Here is a 15,103-nt window from a genome sequence, read left to right on the forward strand (position 1 = left end):
ACCTTGGAATGATGACAGCAAGTCCTTGCTTCACTCCCTGTGGCATCTTATTGTGTTGATAAAGGAGAGACGAGCAAGAAAGATGAGTGCTCCTCTTTAAAGGCTGGGATAGGAAACACCGGGGTTAACAGAACATATGAAACCGGGTTCCAATGTGTCAAAGCAGCGCAATGGTTGATTCTCCCAATTGTTTTGCCTCTTTGTGACTGCATACTACAAAGGAGGTTAGACCCGTTTGTTACATTTGGGCCAGTGTTTGGTAATTATTCAAGTCAATGCTGGTTCTGAAGCAGCCGCTTGATGGGGTTTGGAGACTGGATAAGGCAATACCCCTGTCTCCTATCTCACCCGAGTGAGCTTTAGATTCTGTTTCAGGCAGAAACACTTGACAGTTTACTACATTTTAGTCACATATCGCTAATAAAAAATAAAACAGTTTATAAGATTTCTCATAATTCATTCGTCATAGCTGTGATTCTCTTCCTCCTTATTTGAGTCTGTCATTGTTTGAAAAGACAGAATCCCCCTCACGATCATTTCTCACTATTCTTCACTAGACAGAAAGCGATTATTGGATGCCATGCAATGGTGAAAGATAACCAATGTGGGCTACTTCGGGTGATGGACAATACCACTTTGATGTCCTAATGAAATAAACCTCTACTCACGTTAAGGTGAGAAATCACATCCATACTGAGGCTCCCATTTTGAGACCAGAGCCAGCTTTCAACTCCACATTCACTCATCCTTCCCCATACTACCAGAATCCAAGGGACCCTTACCAAGTTCTTGAAGCATGTCATTATCTTGGGGAGCTTTTCACTTTAGTATTTTGCCACTAGAGGAAAGCTTGATGATCTGGAGGTTCTTGAAGAGGGAGAAAGCTGCGCCTGATTTGATCTTGTTTCCTATGTACAACTCATAAATTTCCAGAAACATTGAAGTTCGGGAGAAGGGCATATGGCCACTGGATGATAATTTATAGCGTTTGATTACAGTCCAGTGCTGATTCCACTGCCTTGAGTGCCTTTTACCTTCTAGGGCTCCTGGAACATTGTCGTAGGATAGACTGAAATCTTCTCTGTGATTTAGAAACAAGACAATCCATCAAAGAGCTGAATGTGCAATAGAGTGTTTGCTTCCAGGTCCTGCGCTGTCACAGTAGGGAGGTTAGTGTGGTCTCAGCACAATGTACATAACAGAAGATTAGCATTCTAACACCATTATGAGTACAACGCACCTAAACACACAAGCTTGCATCCAATCCTACATGTGAGAAAGAGTGAGATCCATGCCTGTGAATGATGGATGGCTGCTCTCATGCAGGGATGGATACTTCAGCGCCTGAAACCATGATGCTGACTGCGTCACTGACCTATGATGGATACTGGCGTAGACTACAATGGCAATAAAGGGCTTTAGAACAGTAAGCCCTGAGTCGCGCATCACAGTTCAGAAAGTTGTTTTACTGCCTGGCTTCCGTCTCCTGCTTCAGAGTGTGGCGGGATAGGCAACCTGGGACAGACAGCCCAGACTTAAATACATCAATTTGTTTTGAGATACTAATGTATCTCTAAACAAATCCACCTATTTAATATTTGTACAGGAATGTAAAGGAATTTCAGGGGGCGCAACCCTAGAGCCCTAATGGAGAATCTGCCCCTGAGATGCAACCTCTACCTGTACCCTGGATTCTCTACTCCTTCGTATTCAAGTTTGTCGCAGCCTCCTCTTATTCCCTAGTTCCCCCACCCAAGTATATTTTCCCTGACCTGCACCAAGGTATATAGTTCCTTACTTATATCCAAGCACCTCTCCCCTACGTATTTCTCATGACATCTACCCCTGCCTATAACCTAATATCTTTGCAACTACCTCTACTGTTTTATCTATCCCTGACTATGATCTTGTAATTCCTTCTACCGTTTCTCCAAAATCACTTCCCTTCGCATCTTTCCATTAATCCTGTCCCAATTCTACTTGCCTGTTTTCTCATGCCTTTTACTTCTCTCCTTTTTTTCTTGAGAGTCTTCAAATATTGTGAGGAAAGTATTTTTTCCTTATTTTGGAAATTCACCATGCTGGAGTTTCATCACTTTGGGGAAGTCGGGATAGTTTTTGAAACTTGAGTATAGCCATTATTTCAAGTAAAAAATGTTTTGGAACTGTATTTAACTTTGACACTGAATTGAAAACATCCTATATCTCTGTTCAATTTGGTACATAATAGTGCTTCACTTCCAGGACATCTTGGTTCGTTTTATACGCGGGATGTTCTACATATTGGTTGTGATTGCTAAAAACATTTAACACAGCTTTACCATTGGAAAAAAATATGTTGTACCGCGGCAAAACACTTTGTATTAGTGCTTTTGAAATGCAGCACATACTTTCTCTGACAGAAAGTACAAAAAGATGGGAAATAGAAAATCTTTGAGTTCTTGTAACATTGAAATGTTAAAATATGTGCCAGTGCTCAACTTAAGCAAAGTAGTGCTCATGCGTAAACATATATGCAAATTGCTAACCCAATAGACACACATAGATCATTTACTTGGGAGCCCGAGAGACCTTGGTGAGAGCAGTCTTACACATCTGCACTCTCCAGTAATTAGGGATCATAGCATACCTCTGTGGACAATGATAAACAGATGATTTTGAATCTACATGATACGGCTGATCTTGCCACTTCTGTGTTCAACACTAACATGTAAACCATTTTGCACTAGATGGAAAGAAACTTTCTAATACGTAATCCATCAAATCCTCCCAGTCTATTACGAAGTGAATATCTGGGACTGCCATATCTGGCCCTTGCTTTGTGGCCAATACTTCAGTCTGGTAGAGAAAGTCTGAATCCTGTGGATCATCCTAGATGCCAAGCCTAATCTTAAGGCCCAAATCTCCAAAGTTATCAGTACATGTAAATTCCAAATTAGATTGAGTATGATAATACCTTTTCTATACTATCCCGATTAGATTACAGTGATTATTATTTTCGTACAGTCCATGTTGGACTACATAAAAAATCTGCCTACATTGATCTTCCCCTAAAGAAGTTTAACCGGTTCCAAAACATTCAGAACTCCCTTGTGAGAGCAATCTTCAACCTGAGGCGGTTCAAGTCAATCTCCCAACATCTGAGGTCATCATCCTGGGCAAAGATAAACATCTCTGGAACCTTTCTCATTGGCCTCAAGAAATGGGTCCGTTTCCTCAGCCTGTAGCCCAAGCCCGTAACTTAGGGTTCATTATTGACAGCCAACTTTCCATGCGGCAACAAGCCGTGAGCACTGATGGCACTTGTTTTTCCATACTGAGGTGGTTACGGAAGATAATTTGGATGCTCCCTCCTTCTACACAGAGAACCGTAGTCAAGTCCCTTGTTATCTCCCGTCTGGACTACGGGAACATACTCTATTTAGGATGCAATAAGGAACTGTTGAAAAGGCTTCAAGTGGTCCAAAATTCTGCGGCGCGCCTTCTCTGTCATGTTTACAGGAAAGCTTCCATCACCCCTTTTCTACACAATCTTCACTGGCTTTGTATTGGCCGCCGAATTAAATTCAAGGCCCTCTGCCATATTTTCAAAATAAAGCAAGGAGCAGCTCCAGTGTATTTGCAGGAACTCATCTGTCCCTATACCCCGCATCGCGCCTTGCGTTCCTCTACTCTAGGTAACCTGGCACTTCCGAGATTTAAATTGACTAGAATGGGCGGACGCTCCTTCTCGTATCTTGGAGCCAGACTTTGGAACTCTCTTCCTAACCATGTGAAACAGGAATCTTCCTATCTGAAGTTCCAACGAGACAGTAAGACTTGGCTCTTCACCCAGCAATTGGCTTAGTTACTTTTTTGTTTAAATTTTTTTATTAGGGTTTTGCGTACAAATTAACACAATGCATGTCAACCATATTACATATGAATCCATTTTGCGCATCAGCGTGACTTAACATTGCTTTTTTTCCCCCAGGGTAGTTACATTGGTTGTTGTGTCTCTGGGACTTGCTGTTAGTACTAAGTCCACACGTCTCCCACCAGTACGTTCCAGTAGATCGTCACTTATGTCATCCCGGTGGTGCTAATGTGTCACTTAATCTCCGCCGTCTACATGGTTTTCCCTCTTACTATCTGTGTAGCTCCTCCCTGATAACGAATGTATTCAATTGTTTCAGTAACTAGGGCATCGGTATTTGAACTGCCGATGGGTTCAACTGTTAACAGTGGGGATAAGGGGAAAAAGCCGTGAGAAAAGAAGAGGAAACGTATAAGGGGGGGGGGGGGTAGAGGGGAAACTAGTGAAAGGATCATAAGGGGGGGGAGGGGGTAGGGCGGGTTGGGAAGGGCTGCCGCGGTAGTCTGCGCGCTGATTAAAAGTAGGTGTGTCGGACTCGTTCTAGGGTAAGCTAGGGGGGAAGAAAAGGGGTCGGTGCGTGGGCGCGCGAGAGGGGACGGGGCCTCCGCTCGCCTCTCCTAACAAAGCCCTCTACTTGTCTATTGTACCTCCGCCATCATCCCTGGGTCTCGAATGGCAGGAGGAGCGGGAGGAGTGCAGGGGTTAGGCTGTGTCGCGTTCTGTGCTTCTCCTTCTGTACATTGTTGTTTGAACTGTATGAGGAGTTGGGCCCACTCCATGGATATGGGGTGTTTGCGGATGCCCCTCGCCTCTTCCTCTCTGATTGTCTCCTCCTCCGCCGCGCCCCATTTTAGTAACGCTCCCGTCCATGCCGCTTCCGAGGGTCCCGCTGGGGCCCTCCAGTGCATAGCTATGTTCCTTTTCGCTAAGAGGAGAGCCAGAGAAGCAAATTTCCATTGCACTTTTGCAGTTTTCTTTTTCGGGGATAACCCCAGAGCACATGCCTCCCACGTGGAGGCGACCGGGAGATCAGTCGTCGCTTGGAGCGTGTGGTGCACTGTGCCCCAGTATCGTTGTATGGATGGGCAGGCCCAAAATATGTGCTTGAAGTCTGTGTCCAACAATTGGCAGCGGGGGCAGCGAAATTGCGTATCGGGGTAGAATCGGTGGAGCTTGTCCGGTGTCAGGTACGCAAGGTGTAGGACGTTGGACTGTATATTTTTGAATCGAGCGTTACTGGACACCTTTTTTGGGAATTCCAGCGCTTTGCGCCACTCTGAGTCGTGAAACGCTCGGCCCGCATCCTCCTCCCACGCGCCCCGGAGCCCGTCCAAGGAAACATCCGTCAGTTCCCGGATCGCTTTGTAGTGCCACGTGATTAGGTGACTGCCGGACCCCATGCGCAACAGTGTGTGCAGCACCGGATGTGTCGGGCGCTCACCCTCCCGTAGGTTCCAGAGTTGACCACCGCTTTCTAACACTTGTCTGTGACGTAGGAATTGTCCAGGAGGGAGATCATGCCATTCAACCATTTGGGCAAATGTCTTCAGTTGCCCCTCCTGGAACAACGCCCCCACCTCTGTAATGTCGTGGTCGGCCCACACGCGAAGGGCTCCCGCGGTGTAGTATCCGCCGTTACGGGGGAGTCCCACCAAGGGAAGCAAGGGGGAGTATAGTGGTTGACCCTTGGACATGCGGTGTACTCGCATCATGCATCTGCGAGCTATGGCCACCTGTAGCGGGTGCGTGCGCACTGGTGTAGTACCTGGTAGTAGCAGTCGCCGGATCTGCGGGAGGGGTATTCTTCCTCTCTCCGTGATTGTCTCTCCTATTTGCCTCCCCGCTGTCCAGTGGGACAGCCATTGGAGCTGCGCCGCGAGGAAGTATGACTCGAAGGACGGAGCTCCCAGGCCTCCACCCGTCGTGGGTAAGTATAGTGTGCGTAACGCCACTCTATGACGGCCCCCTCCCCAGATCAGGGTCGCTAATAATGTATCTAATTCCTGGAAGAAAGAGCGTGGCGGGACTATAGGAAGGTTCGCAAAGTAATAGAGCATCCTCGGTACCATGATCATTTTTGCTATGGCGACACGACCGATGGGTGCCAACGGTAGCGTCTTCCAGAATCCCACCGCCGACCGCAATCAGCAATTGGCTTAGTTACTTAGTCTAGTTTTAGACTCATCTGCGCCGGGAAACCCTGAATAGGGTAGCTGTGTGCTCAACAAATTTAATTAATAATGATAAATAATAATAATCTCAAAATACTACATTGGATTCCTATCAAGAACTGGATTCTCTTTAAGTCCTGTTTCCTCACCCACAGAATTATGTATGGCAGAGCACCCTGCTTCCTATCTACCAAGTACAAAAAGTACATACCCAGCAGACTTCTTAGATCTTGCAAGAAGGCTACCATAGTCATCCATCACACAAATACTCTAGATGGGGAGGGAGGGCCTTCAGAATCCAGGAAGCCTAAGTTTGGAACTCTGTTCCCCTTGAAACTGAGCTTGTCAGACCTGCTAAAATTTAGAAGCGCTTTGAAAACTTTGCACTTTAACAAATGACGTTATCCTTGAGGATACGAAATTGTAATGTAGTTGGCGCCTTTTTACCCAAGTGAGTATCAAGAGACTCGTTTCCGTGATTGATAGCTCCGCTGTATGCAACTTTGCTGAAAACATATCATACCCTCTTAGTTCCTCGGCTGCACAGCTTATGGGTAGGTCAGTAAAACACTTCAACATTGCTATTCAAGGTTCATATGAAATTTGTAAACTGAAGCACCTTTTGAACTAAATAACCTAGTTTATAACCTATTTATAATATTTCCCTCACAGAAGTGAATAGCTGTTTGATATTCAAAAGGAAATTGTTGGCAAAATGTACAGCTAATAAAGTTGTTTCAGATTATTAACCAGATTAGAGTTTATCACATTTAATACCACTCTTAAGCATTCTTGTGAGAGCAAGGACATGGTGGATCTTGTAAATTTGTTGATTTGTGTGTTATTAATGTAATGATAAGCAATTTATAATTCCTTCTATGTATATTTTTTACATTTATATCTCTAGCTTTCACTGGTGGGCGGAGCTTACACAGCAGTCAGTCCTCCTTTGATTTCTGTGATCCTCTGGAGCCAGTGCAGCTTGGGCTGAATCAGTTTCCTACAGCCAGTGACAGCAGCCCCCGATCAGGAGTGACACCGGAACAGGGCAGGGGAACCGTACCTGGATCTAGCCCCTTCCAGTCAGATACAGGTATGTGCTCTCTATCTGTACAGATAGGACATCTGCTTAATTTGTGATGCAGGACCTAATTTTGAGACTGGTACGGAGTGTAATGGATAGTTGAGCATCTCTGCCTCATTGACAATGTTGTTCTGGTCAACTCAGTGACTTTTGTAGCTGTGACGTGATGGAGAAGCAAGGAAGGGCTCTGAAATACTGTGATGCGGGGTTTTATTAAAGCAAAACAATATGTCAGGTTGGTTTGTTGATATAGAGTACAGTAACACAAAAATCAGGAATAGTCTCTATGGGGTCACAGAGGGACAGACACCGTCTTCTCCACTCTTCCGTCAAAAAGAGGGGTCTTGTGGTGTCTTTACTCCCTTCGGCTTCTCTTTGAGCTTGTCAGGCGAAGACTCTATGGCAGGTCAGCCGGTTACCCATAAAAAGCAAGAAATATACCCCATGAGAAATTGTTCTGTTTTTAATATGGTTTCAGGTGCTTAGGGAGACCTCACCAATTACCATCACCAGTGTACTTTAAGCGCCGGTCTCAGCTATAAGGCCTGGGGAAGCAGCGCATAACAGCCACAGTGCAGAGACACGACAATCACAGCGCGCGCAAGGCAGGACTCTCAGCTCCCTCCACCCGCCCGATCCTTCTCGGCTCTAGACCCCCTTCGCCACACAGCTTCCAGTCTTCCCCGTACCTTGTAAAGCCACGCCCCTCCAGGGACGTGGCTGGTCTCAAGAGCGGCACCGGAGAAGGTCCGGCTCCCGTTCACGGTCGTCTACAGGTCATGTGTTCTGCTGCTCCCGGGGCAACGTCGTCTCTTCTCCAGGATCTCTTCCCACTGGTTCCAGGAGTCCTGGGCCGACTAAAAAGGTCTGGACGCATTCCTGCTTTCTGCACAGCTCCTTCCAGGATTGGGTTCCTCCGTCCGAACGCCCACACAAGGCTCCGACTTCCGCTTTGTACGTGACTAGGTCACCTGACCAAGTCACGGGATCCGGAAAAGACTCTGCAGACGCGGTTCCCTTAAAGGGAAAGTCTGTGTTCCTTGGCGTCACAGTCTGTGAACAGAGGAGAGGACTCGGGGTCAGGTAAGGGGGATAGTTACCTGTGGCAGTATCCGGGGAAAGGGGAGAAGAGGGCAGCAGTTCGTCACAGTAGCATTTCCCGTTATACTACTTTTTAGCACTTTGCTTCCTCTTGGTTTAACTAGTTTCCTCCTGTGAGTACCCTTTCCCACTGGCAGGACTGGAAGCTGCATCTCACCAGTTATTGCAAAGCCCTGAACAGCCCATGCACTGCGTATGGGTGTACATTATAAGTGCTCATACCCCTTCAGTGTGTGCCTGCTCATCTGTTCCCAATCCCATTTTTCCTTTGATCGGTATTGGCAGGAGTCTGCTTCTCTGGCGTTCACTTACTTTCTGTGAGGATACAGCCCTGCTTCTATTCAAATTTCTAACTCTTTACCTTTACTTAGCTATAGCATGGGCATTCTTTGGTGCACCACCATGAGTTCAAACCATGTACATCATGCCTTAAGCAGTTTGTAGCAGCTGCTGCGAACAGGTGCATATTTGTGACAAGATCCTTGAAGAAAACAATGTTGTGTATGCAGAACAAAAGTGCCTCTCTTCTGCAGGAGCTGGTGCGTTTTCATTTTTTAGAAGACAAGTCAAGTGGTAACCTTTCTCCCATTAAGATCCCATTAAATTATAAGGCTCCTCTGGCCCAGTAGGCAGCATGTGATGACAGGTCTGGGACTCTCGATCCTACTATCCTTCCTTACCTCTTTATCCATCAGCATTTTCCGTAGCCTTGTTCAGAAAGAACTTGATTCTGTGGACCTGGGCAGCGATTTCAAAGACTAAAGTGGCCAATTCTTGTAGTTTAATCACCTGCTGTTCATTCTCAAGTTACAACTCTGTATCCTGGCTGTTTGCGGTTTTGGTCCTTTGACACTCTAAATTCTTGCCATCAGCTGTCTCCCTTCTATCTAGATTAAGGGATCCAAAAGTGATTGAGAGTTGTAATCTTGGCCCGTGACTTCAGGATAAGCCATGTCCTATGATATAAATTGCGACATTTGGTTTAATTTGTTAATACTTTTATGGTCTATCCACGCAGCAAGACTTCCAAAGTGAGGGGATTGTTCAAAGTAGATCCGGAATCCTCCACTGAGTTTGTCAAAATGGTCCAAGGGTTGTATTTTCCCCCTTGTGACTCCCTCATGATGCCCCCGTGGAGAGGTGTACAACAGCTTTACTGTCCTCAGGATCGCTGATTGATGCCTCACACTCTTTAGCTTCCTTGAACAGGCCGAGCTCCCCATTCCTTATCTGAGACTGCGAATAAGGCTTCTTTAACTAGTTGTTGCACTGATTTACTCATAAATCACCTGAGGTCAATTTTGCCATGATTCAACATTTTGTTGTTGGTCTTGGTTTTCTAATCAGATAGTTGTGGCCATCCCTAAGCAACTCACTTGCGACACCCCAGACTGAGGTGCTCCAGTTGGGGAAGGGGGGAGGTCACTCATATCACAGACTTTCTCGAGAGAGGGGCTGTTTCTTTTCCCTTTCAAGGAAAGGAGTTTACCTTTATTATTCTTTTATGATTACCTTAATATTTGTTCTTATCTGATCACACAGTCTTGCATGCACATCCAATCTCTATCCACCTATTGTGTACTGCTGAGTGGTTGTGCACATCTTTCACTTTTGCAGAGCTCGCTCTTTTCAGCAAATGACGTGCATACCTAGTCTTGCTCTTCTTTCCACATATGAGTCCATCAACCTCTCCTAGTGCCCTATTGGTGACCTGCTTAGTCTTAGCAGACAGCTATAATAAAAGAGAGGATGATGAGATGTTCATGCTCCTTCTTGTGAATCACTTCCTCTCCACCTGGGTGGATGTGCACCGGTTGCCTTGGATCATGTTTCTGGCCTTAAAACCAGGGTTACAAAAAAAAAGAGAAATCTGCACTCATAAACCATATAGAGGCTCCAGGATAAGCATGGCTTATTTACACTGCAATCCTAAATTAAAAAGTAGTGTTCTTAAGAATAAGCCTTATGGAGTCAACAGGAGGTAGTACTTGACTATGCCATCACCAGCATTTGTTGGGAATGGCTTTTTGGTTTTTCAAAGATCCCACTACTGTACGCATTATCTGTGCTCAAAAAGTTAACCTTTTACTATTTATCTAGGTTGTCAGTAAAACACATCCCAGGGAATTCTAATGTCTCGGGACAGTTAGTGTAGTCAGCAAAATACTTGCCTCCAGTTTTGGCCTAAAATGATTCTAATAATGATAATAGGGCCCTTTTAATAAACTGTGACAAAATAGATTGTGGAAGGTAATGGTGGAAAGTAAGAAACATGAAAAGTGATATAGGTGTATGTAATAAGATCTAAGAAATGTCTTTTTATATTCCAGTATTTAATTGCTTTCTTCATTCTTCGGAATAGAAACTTTGTATGGTCTAGTAGTACTGTCACCTATTTTAAACTGATTCACTAATGGACTTTTAGATTTCCATTAGCTTTATTTTCTTACTAATCTCATCCTGAGTGACCTTTGACATTCTGCCTTTCCTAGGAGTTGTATTATAATCCCTCTTAACAGTATCATAAATAATACTTTTACTATGTCAAATTCATTTTATATGAAGTCGGTGTAACCTAAATAGGTATTTTAACAGATTTCCATGAATTGTACACTTTATTCCTGTGGTACGTCTCTAACGTTTGAGTAAGACATTGATTTTACCTGAATAGTCCAAATTCATTGTTAGATCTCTAGTCTGCTTGTGCAGTGATGTTTAGAAACTATATTCTGTGCTTTTAGTTGGAAATTGAAATATTTCTTCTGGTACAATATTTTGCTATCTGATACAGACTTCTAGCTGCGGATTTCTTACCTTTGAATTATACCCGCGTCAGCCTCGATCCGGAACTATTTCCGTGAGCAGTACCTCTGCTTGCCAGTAAGTGGCGTCATTCGGTTTCATGTGGAGTTGTTTGCGCTGGAAGTGACCTGTGCTGTGCCTACATAAGCGCCACTCCAGCGCGCTGACGTCAGTTCTTTACTTTCCGTGCCAGTCCGCGCGGATCTGGAAAAGATCTACCCCCAGTCACTTTTTGACTGATCTTTTTTTAAAGATTTTTTGAGACATTGTCTCCAGGTGTGGCAATCATGTTTCTGAGGAACGGTGGTTATAAGCCCTGCGGAGCCTGTCACCGGCAAATGTCAGTAGCAGGCACACACCTCGTCTGCCTCTGGTGCCTCAAATGAAACCTTTACGCCAAGACCTGCTTCGATTGTCGTACCATGCACCCAAAGGCCTTGCGAGAGCCCTCCTTCAAGCTCCTTGTCGCTCGACATGCGACACAGTGACGATCTTGATCCCAGTCGAGAGGAAGGTCCCGGGATCGGTCGCAGAGCCACTTCAAATGCTCGTTGTCGCACTCTAAGTCATCCCGGCATTCGGATAAGTTGCACAAAAATAAAAAGAACATGAAGTCAAAGAGGACTTCACCCCATCCATCAGAGTCATCAGACGAGTCGAAGGTGCTCCGGCATTTAAGGCCTGGCACCATGGTTGAGTCTGTGCCTGGCCTGTCTCTTCACCTCCCTGAGTTTCTGGGAACTAAAGCAGCCCCCACCCAACTCTGAAAGTTTTATGAGGCCATGCATCCCATATTGGAGCGGCAAATTCCAACTGGAGCGCCTTCGGGCCTCAACTATCTTCTGCATGTGGGTTCGCTCCCGGTGATAGTCGGGCTCCTCCCCCTGAGATCCATGGATGGATCCTGACTGGCACCGGTCGAACAACCTTGACCTTCCCCGGTGCCAGCTGCTCTGCCAACGTCCCCTGCGCCGTCCCTATTCTCATCCCTGACTTTGACATGGAGCAGGATGGGCGTCAGACGACGGCAACTCTGGCACCGACTGGAGCCATGCCATCCATGCCGGAAGCTTATGCCCTGTTCCTATGGACTAGGACTTGGGGCTGAATGAGAGAGCCCACTGGTCCCTCAGGAATGCCAGCCCGTAGACCTCACCGAGGACACCTGATGTGAGGATTTGGAGGATGGTAGTGGACATCTCCCCAGAAACTGGCTCGGTCTCTCCTCCTACCATGTCTACGGAGGAGGGAGCCTCATTGGCTGTGGTGATGAGGAGGGGGGCGGAGGTCCTGGACCTTCAGCTGCCCTCTATGGTCGCCAAGACAAACATCTTGACGGAGGTGTTTCAGCCGGTAGTCGAACACTCATCCCATTTAATAAAGTCCTCATGGTTGTCCTACTTCGGGCCTCGTCCAAGCCCTGCACAGAGTCTCCTGTGAATAGGTCAATTGCCCGCCACCATTACCCTGCCTCAGGGGGCCCCAGCTTTCTCATCCAACACCCTATCCAGGAGAACTTGGTGGGCCAAGCCTCCACTTCCAGAGTAAATCCTGGCACATTCCTTACCACTCTTCCGGACAGGGAATTCAAGAGGCTGGCTAGCTTGGGGGGAAAAATGTTTCCCATTTTTGAAGCTTTATTTCGGTCATTATAGACCATAAAAGCAGAAAGTATAATACATACATCACTGGATTTGAGCAATAAAAACATCAATAAACATAAAAAAATATAACAAGAAAGCAGATGAATTGATCAGGTTTCATAACAGTTAAAAAGATGTTAAAATTAAAAAGAAGTAAAAACAGCGATTTTATGAATTAATAGTGTTAAAACAGTAGAAAATACAAAAAGGGCGTTTAACATATGCGGGGGGAGTTTAAAAGCTTACGGCGCCTAAGCCACATACAATTAAGGAAACGGGACACAGCAAAAACAATCGGAGGATGGGTGTCAGTTCTCAAAACTTTAAAGGCCTCCAGACACTGCCGATACCCCAAGTTCCTGCAAAGTGGTAAGAGCCAGTACCTCCTGGCTACATTATAGCCAGGACAGAAAAAGAAAACATGAATGACTGACTCTTTTTGGCTCTTCTTGGCTGACACAAGAAGGACATCCAATGGGAGAAGCTTTTGACCATATGTTTGTAAATGCATGAACCGGCAGGGAGCCCATTCTGAACTGTATATATAGCTTCCTTGCCATGGATGGTTGAACAACATCAAGGAAAGACTCAAATAGATACTGGTCTTTAAAATTAAGGGAGACAGAAGTTAGGCGGCCTAGTTTTGTGCTCCCCTGAGTTTCAGCCAGTCTGAGCAGTCTGTAGGCTTTAACTAGTTCTATCCACGATATTGTGTTTCTTCCACCGGCAAAGCATTGTTGTCAGTGAGCACCGCCTGCCTTTTGGACCTATACTCCCATTCGCTCTGGGACTTGGTTGCACAGGTGTTGCCTATGGTCTAGGAGGAGGCCCAAGCCATACTCTTCCAAGCTATTGCTGACGGGAGGGACGCAGGTAAGTTCGCCATATGCTGTGAGCTGGATATGACCGACCCACTTGACAGAGAGGTTTAATCGTCGGTGGCCCTTAGGCGACATACCTGGTTGAGAACCACTGGCTGTTCGGGAGATGTCCAGACCTCTCTCATGGACATGTCCTTTGATGGCTCCCGTCTCTTTGGAGACAAGGCGGCCTCAGCGCTAGAGTGCTTCAAGGAAAGCAAAGCTACAACCAGGTCCTTGGGCCTTTCCGTGGCCCCTCACCAACCCCTGTCTGCCTTTCGCTCCTTTCGTGGCACCAGAAGAGGTTTCCAATTGCATCTCTACCCACTGAGGCACCATGGCATGCAAGCTTCTCATCCCCTGCGTGGCCAAGGACACCGTACCAACAGACCTCATGGATCAGGTAGCCAGAGGGTCAAGACAGTCCACTGCAGCCTCCACCCCAGGAGCCGCTGCCGCCAAGCCTCTTTAATTTGCCCTCTGGCCATCAGGGGCACCCAGTCAGCCGCAGGATACGCCAGCAGCTGCACCACTGCCAGTCGATAACATCCAACTGCTGGGTTCTTCACATTGTCTGATGGGGCTACTTCCCCCCCAAACCCCTTTCGTGACTACCCCTCCACCCATACCACCCACTTGCAATAGGCTGATGGAGGCCCATATCACCTTACTTCACCAGGAAGTGACCGCTCTCTTGGCCAAGGGAGCCATAAACCATAAAGAAGGTGTCATCATTAGAAGTAGGTCATGGTTGATAATCCCGCTACACTCTGGCGCCCAAGAAGAATAGAGGCCTTTCTCTTATCCTAGACCTACGCCCTCTTAATTTTTTGCTGAAAAAGGATAAATTCAAAATGCTCATGCTCGCTCAAGACCTGTCTGCGCTGGACCCGGGAGATTGTATATTAGCATTGGACTTGCAGGATGCATATTTCCACACTTCCGTCCTGCCCACCCACAGACGTTACCTGCGGTTCATGGCAGGCCACGCACACTTTCAGTTCACTGTGCTACCCTTTGGCCTCACCATTGCCCCTCGGGGATTCACCAAGGTGATGGCGGTGGTTGCAGCTCCTCTGCAGAGATCTGGGGTGCCAGTCTTCCCCTATCTCGACGACTGGCTGTTAAAGGCGGGCTCGCCCCAAGCCGTCATCTCTCACCTCCAGACTACTTTTGCTATGGTTCTCTATAAATGTGCTGAAATCTCACACGACCCCTTCTCAGATGCTCCCTTTCATCGGAGCTGTTCTGGACACAGTGCAGTTTCAGGCTTATCCTCCCGAATGGGGAGTCCAGGATATTCAGGGCTACGATACCTATGTTTCAACCTCTATCCTGGATTTCGGCAAGACTGACTCTGAGGCTGCTGGGCCTCATGGCCTCCTGCATCCTGCTTGTGACACATGCCCAATGGCATATGCAGGCTCTGCAGTGGGACCTGAAGTTCTAGTGGGCACAGCATCAAGAGAATCTCTCCGATATGGTCTAGATCTTGGAGGGCACTGCAAAAGGTCTGCAGTGGTGGTTGACGAACTGCGATTGGGGCAGCGACAGACCCCTCTCTCTTTCCCAACCGGATCTGACAG

At 46.6% G+C, this 15,103-nt stretch overlaps 1 protein-coding gene across 6 annotated transcripts in view; it reads left to right on the top strand.

Moving 5' to 3' along the window:
• The window catches only part of NCOA1 (nuclear receptor coactivator 1), a 1,112,411-nt gene that overhangs the window by 964,374 nt on the left and 132,934 nt on the right, over positions 1-15,103 (top strand). For all 6 annotated transcript variants that reach the window (XM_085613077.1, XM_085613079.1, XM_085613078.1 and 3 more), the window contains one exon: positions 6,935-7,120. In XM_085613077.1, the coding sequence (XP_085469203.1) occupies positions 6,935-7,120 (186 nt within the window). The remainder of the gene's footprint in view (positions 1-6,934; positions 7,121-15,103) is intronic.

The sequence above is a fragment of the Triturus cristatus genome, chromosome 6 (genome assembly GCF_964204655.1).
Source record: "Triturus cristatus chromosome 6, aTriCri1.1, whole genome shotgun sequence".
Taxonomy (NCBI): Eukaryota; Metazoa; Chordata; class Amphibia; order Caudata; family Salamandridae; genus Triturus; species Triturus cristatus.